At 37.0% G+C, this 6,000-nt stretch overlaps 1 protein-coding gene across 1 annotated transcript in view; it reads left to right on the plus strand.

Annotated features, from left to right (window-relative positions):
- The window catches only part of KIF3A (kinesin family member 3A), a gene marked incomplete at its 3' end in the record, with an annotated part of 100,367 nt that extends 94,628 nt beyond the window's left edge, over nt 1-5,739 (plus strand). The window contains exons 13-16 of the mRNA XM_089673052.1: nt 771-881; nt 2,900-3,025; nt 5,469-5,522; nt 5,671-5,739. Coding sequence (XP_089529178.1) covers nt 771-881; nt 2,900-3,025; nt 5,469-5,522; nt 5,671-5,739 — 360 coding nt within the window. The remainder of the gene's footprint in view (nt 1-770; nt 882-2,899; nt 3,026-5,468; nt 5,523-5,670) is intronic.
- Nucleotides 5,740-6,000: the final 261 nt, after the last annotated feature.

The raw sequence follows: 6,000 nt of genomic DNA on the forward strand, positions 1-6,000 counted from the left end.
ATGTCCAGGATCCATCTGTGTGTGGTGGCTCTTGATGCACTGGCTCCAGCCTCTGTCCACTCCTTGTGAAAGTCCCCAACACTTTTGAATGGCCTTTTCCTGACAATCCTCTCCAGGCTGCGGTCATCCCTGCTGCTTGTGCACCCTTTTCTTCCACACTTATCCCTTCCACATGACTTTCTATTAATGTGCTTTGATACAGCACTTTGGGAACATCCAATTTCATTTGCAATTACCTTTTGAGGCTTTCCCTCCTTATGGAGGGTGTCAATGATGGTTTTCTGCACAACTGTCAGGTCAGCAGTCTTTCCCATGATTGCGATTCCTACTGAACCAGACTGAGAGACCATTTAAAGGCTCAGGAATCCTTTGCAGGTGTTATGGCTTAATTAGCTGATTAGAGTGGGACACTTTGAGCCTAGAATATTGCACATTTTCACAATATTCTAATTTTCTGAGATTGTGGATTTGGGGTTTTCATGAGCTGTAAGCCATAATCATCACAATTATGAAAAATCAGCTTGAACTATCTTGCTTTGCATGTAATGAGTCTATCTCATATACTAGTTTCACCTTTTAAGTTGCATTGCTGAAATAAATGAACTTTTGCACGATATTCTAATTTTTCGAGTTTCACCTGTATAACAATTGACAGCTATGCCTATACAGTGCCCCTGGGCTACAAGTGAGTGCACATTTCTTATGACAAAGAGAATGCATATGCAAAGAAATATTTGAGTTATAAAGCCATACTGTTTTATGTCATACAGCAAGAACGCTTAGATATTGAAGAAAAGTACACAAGCTTACAGGAGGAGGCCCAGGGTAAAACCAAAAAGTTGAAAAAAGTGTGGACCATGCTGATGGCAGCCAAGTCTGAGGTTTGTTCTGCTATCCTCATCTTTTTCTTTTCTTTTTGTTTATTGTGCAGACTAATTGTTCTCATACATCTTTCTTTGTATATTGTAAGCCATTATTTTGCAATTTTATTACTAAATAATAATTGCATTCTATACTGCTAACTATTTCATGAATGCAAATGAAGCTGACGGGTAACAGAGTTCCTAAAATATTTTTGACAACTGACTTAAAAAGTGTTGAAAGCCAAAACCATTCTGGAGTACAGGCTTCTTGTGACACTAGCAAAACCTGTGTTAGTCTTTAATTGTCTCTCTGTGGCAGGGGTGACCTTACCATCTAGGCCTTATATCCAAGCAACAAAGGAACATTTGAACTATTTAAAAACTAACACAGGTGCTTGCAGGCACCGTGAAATGTCTGCTTTTTTACACTTTTTGTTACTTTTGGTATCTTTTTAGGCCAACTCAGGATCATGATAAATGGTCTAACTACAGTAGAAAAAAAGAGATGACCATGTACTTACAACTGAGTGCTTGCAAGTTTGGGAAAAAAGCAATGATTCTATTTTATTATGGTTTAATTTGGTGTTTTAAGGGGATGCATATATATTACTTTCCTGTTCCCCTTGTGGAGCAATTTACATGTATTGTGCATTAACCTCCTTTTTTTTGTGTGAGGTTTTTTTTTTTTTCTGGGCCATCTGTGTAATCATACAGTCCTGGTGTATGTGAAGTCAAACACCATGGGGTTTATTTACTAAAGCTGGAGAGTCCAAAATTACACTCCCTTCTGCATAGAAACCAATCCGCTTCCAGGTTTCGTTGCCAAAGCTTCATTGAACAAGCTGAGGTTAGAAGCTGATTGGTTTCTAGGCAGAAGGAAGTCTGATTTTGGACTCTCCAGCTTTAGTAAATAAACCCCCATGTGTCTTTGGTAGAATGAGTGAACCACCACCATATATTAGTAGGACTCTTACTGGACCATGTGGACCCTTAAACCAATAAGAGTCATAAACGCATGGATATAATGGCTTGGTGATGTATATCCACCATTGCTTTCAAGCAGGGAAAGATGTTGGAAAACCAATATTAACAGGAGGATCCCTTTTGTCTCTCACGATCCTATGTTTCTCCGGTGTATACAATCAATCAGTAAGCATTGAAAATGCAATTCCCAATGTAAAGCATACTGCAAACCATTTCACTCGCGTACCAAAACTTAGAGATGTTAAATTCAAAACCTGAGTTGTTAGCCCACGCTCTTCATCTTCATGGCCATGTAATACTCTGCGCAACTTGTCCCTGTGCAGTAGGTAACAGCGGAGCATAATCATCCAGTTCAAAGACAGAATGTTACAGACATGTTATCCACATGCAACATATAATATGCAACCAAAGACCAGCATAAGAATATCAGCACCATTACAAATGGACCAGATAATATAGGCAAACGTGTCGCATAACCACTTTGAATACAATGTCTTGTGCTCTTGCATAGAAAGTGGGTAGTCACTAATGATTATATCATTCACAGATATGCTCACATGATTTCATGGCATCCAGCAGATGGGCTCTTCAGAGTATGTGGCAGTACATGGAACCACATAAATAACATCTAATGATATCAAAGGATTCATTATTGGTTTATTCATTTTTGTATCTGTATATAGTTAAATACAATCTTCTATGATTACATTACAGTAATGTTTGTCTATTAATCTTTATATATCTTTATAATGTACAAACTGCAGAAAAGACCTGGATCATCGACTGGTCCATCAAGTCTGCCTCCCAAGTTTTTTGTTTTTTTTTCTTTTTTTCTTTCTGAGTATAGGCCAATGTTTAAATTTACGTACTGTTTAAATCACTGCTTCTGCTGGAAGTCTAGTTCAAACATTTATTATTTATACGGTAAAATAAAAATTAATAAGGTTAGTATTGACCTTCCCTTCTGTTAGTTTCAGGTATGCCCTTGTGTTCTTAAAGTATATTGTGTTCTGTTACATTTACTACTTATTTATTGTTTGCTACAATGCTAGATGGCTGATCTGCAGCAAGAGCACCAAAGAGAAATAGAAGGGCTGTTGGAGAACATCAGGCAGCTTAGTCGAGAGCTTCGTCTTCAAATGATCATTATTGATAATTTTATTCCCCAAGAGTATCAGGTAACACAGTCCTAACATCTATCATCTTCATCTTCTGATGTGTTTATAGGTTTGCTTTTTCAAGGACAATATCCCTGCTTTGATGTAATGATGGGCCTTGAGCCTTGAAATAATCCAGAGAGATTATAACAGTATAACTATTTAAAAAAAAGTCTGTGCTCAGTGGGTAGGTAATGCAACTAACAAAGCAATTGATATATGCCAATCCCAATAAGTATGTAAATAAATTGCAGCATCAGTTGACATTGCAATTTATTTACATATTTATTAATAGGACCACCTCTGGTCAGAACTCCAATGATGATGCAAAAAAGGTCCCCTGGGTTTAGTGTTTTGGCATGTGAACATCTTGTATATAAATTAAAACTGCAAATATACAGTTGTGTTCAAAATAATAGCAGTCAGACATCACTAACATGATCAATCACTGTCTTTGGTAGAAATGATATTTCTACATGGCAAATAATTTACTAGCAGGTTTAGTAGAGTAAAAGAAATCCAACAGACCCAACAGTCATGACATGCATGCTGCTGATTCTGTGTAATTGAATCACTAATTGAAAGGGGCATGTTCAAAATAATAGCAGTGTGGAGTTCTATTAGTGAGGTCATTCATTCTTTGAAAAACAGGTGGCAATTATTGCCCTTATTTAAGGAAGGAAGGCAGCAAATGTTGTACATGCTGGTTATAGTGCATTTCTCTCTGAAATTCTGAGAAAAATGGGTCATTCCAGACATTGTTCAGAAGAACAGCGTACCTTGATCAAAAAGTTGATTGGAGAGGGGAAAACATATAAAGAAGTGCAGAAAATGATAGGCTGCTCAGCTAAAATGATCGCAAATGCTTTAAAATGGCAACCAAAACCTGAAAGACGTGGAAGAAAGCAAAAAACTCCCATTCGAATGGATAGAAGAATAGCCAAAATGGCAAGGACTCCTCCAACAATCAGCTCCAGAAAGATCAAAGAAGGTCTAAAGTTACCTGCGAGTACTGTTACAATTAGAAGACGCCTATGTGAAGCCAAGCTATCTGCAAGAAGCCCCCGCAAAGTCCCACTGTTGAAAAAAAGACGTGCTGAAGAGGTTACAATTTGCCAAAGAGCACATTGACTGGCCTAAAGAGAAATGGCGCAAGATTTTGTGGACTGATGAAAGTAAGATTGTTCTTTTTGGGTCTAGTGGCCGGAGACAGTTTGTCAGACGACCCCCAAACACTGAATTCAAGCCACAGTACACTGTGAAGACAGTGAAGCATGGTTGTGCAAGCATCATGATATGGGGATGTTTCTCATACTACGGTGTTGGGCCTATTTATCGCATACCAGGGATCAAGGATCAGTTTGAATACATCAGAATACTTGAAGAGGTCATGCTGCCTTATGCTGAAGAGGAAATGCCCTTGAAATGGGTGTTCCAACAAGACAGCGACCCCAAACACAACAGTAAACGTGCAACATCTTGGTTCCAGACCAACAAGATTGACGTTATGGAGTGGCCAGCCCAATTCCCGGATCTTAATCCAATAGAAAACTTGTGGGGTGACATCAAAAATGCAGTTTCTGAGGCAAAACCAAGAAATAGAGAAGAACTGTGGAATGTAGTCCAATCATCATGGGCTGGAATACCTGTTCACAGGTGCCAGAAGTTGGTTGACTCCATGCAACACAGATGTACAGCAGTTCTCAGAAACAGTGCTTATACAACTAAATATTAATTAAGTGATTCAAAGGAAAGCAAAATCTTCAAACATTTTTCAGTTTATATAGTGAATGTTTGAGTTTGTAAAGAAGAATACAAACACTGCTATTTTTTTGAACAGTCTAATATTAGCTTTTCTTCATTTTTTTTAGAGGAACAACACAAATTTGATATATTTTTCTTCATGTTTTGATTTGTAATAGAATGTGTAGTGTTCCCAATGCATTTGTGTGTATGGAAATAAAAGCTATTAGAAGGATTTTGAGCTTTATTCACTTTTTTCAACACACTGCTATTATTTTGAACACAACTGTACAAGGAAGTCAAAGCTGTACATGGTCTAGGGCAATGATGTGTATGATTAGTGAAATAGGTTTCTTATAGATTCTGTGTAGATTTTGAAGAAGTGTCATGAAATGTAAAAAATATGATTAATTATGACAAAATACTTAAAAAAAAAAAAATCTAGAAACTTTCCTTGGTCCATTGCACAGTATCTGGTAAGAAACCAAACCATACAGAAATGCAGTGGAAATGTTTATATTTAACTGAATATTTTCCATGTAAGTGTTTTTGTGGGCTGCTGTCTAGGAAAATGCAGCCTGCAGCTTTCCCTTCTGTGAAATATTGGATACATACAGCGTTCCATGGTCTTGCATGCAAACCAAAAGTAAAACGCATTGGGTTTTTATAACTAGGAAAAGGGTAGTAAGGCTGATTTTTAAATTTTTTGCTTCTTCTTTAGGAAATGATTGAAAATTATGTACACTGGAATGAAGATATTGGTGAATGGCAATTGGTATGAGTTTTTATACTATACTTTACGTGTGTAAACTTTTGGTACCGTATAAATATGAATAATATTTCTTTTGTCTTCAGAAACTATGTATGTGTATATAATATATATTTTTTTCATAACCTGTTTTTGTCTCGCTTTCCTTTTTAAGAAATGTGTTGCATACACTGGAAACAATATGAGAAAGCAAACCCCCATACCAGACAAGAAAGAGAAGGACGTAAGATGATTTATCTTCAGCGCATATATATATATGTATAGTGTGTGTGTGTGTGTGTGTGTGTTTTTATCTGTGCTACAGCAGGGTAGAAGTAGAAAGTGTGTTTTCTATGAAACCAGCAACAGATTGCAGAGCTAATCATTTATAATATTGTTGTGGTTAACGGAAATTCAGTATGATATACTGATCCTACATTGCTGATAAGGTTACATGTTGCTATCCAAATAAAATGCCAACTGTAGCAGAAAAAGCTATTCGTCA

The sequence above is a fragment of the Staurois parvus genome, unplaced genomic scaffold (genome assembly GCF_062004578.1).
Source record: "Staurois parvus isolate SC_StPar_1 unplaced genomic scaffold, SC_StPar_1.0 ptg000133l, whole genome shotgun sequence".
Lineage (NCBI taxonomy): Eukaryota > Metazoa > Chordata > Amphibia > Anura > Ranidae > Staurois > Staurois parvus.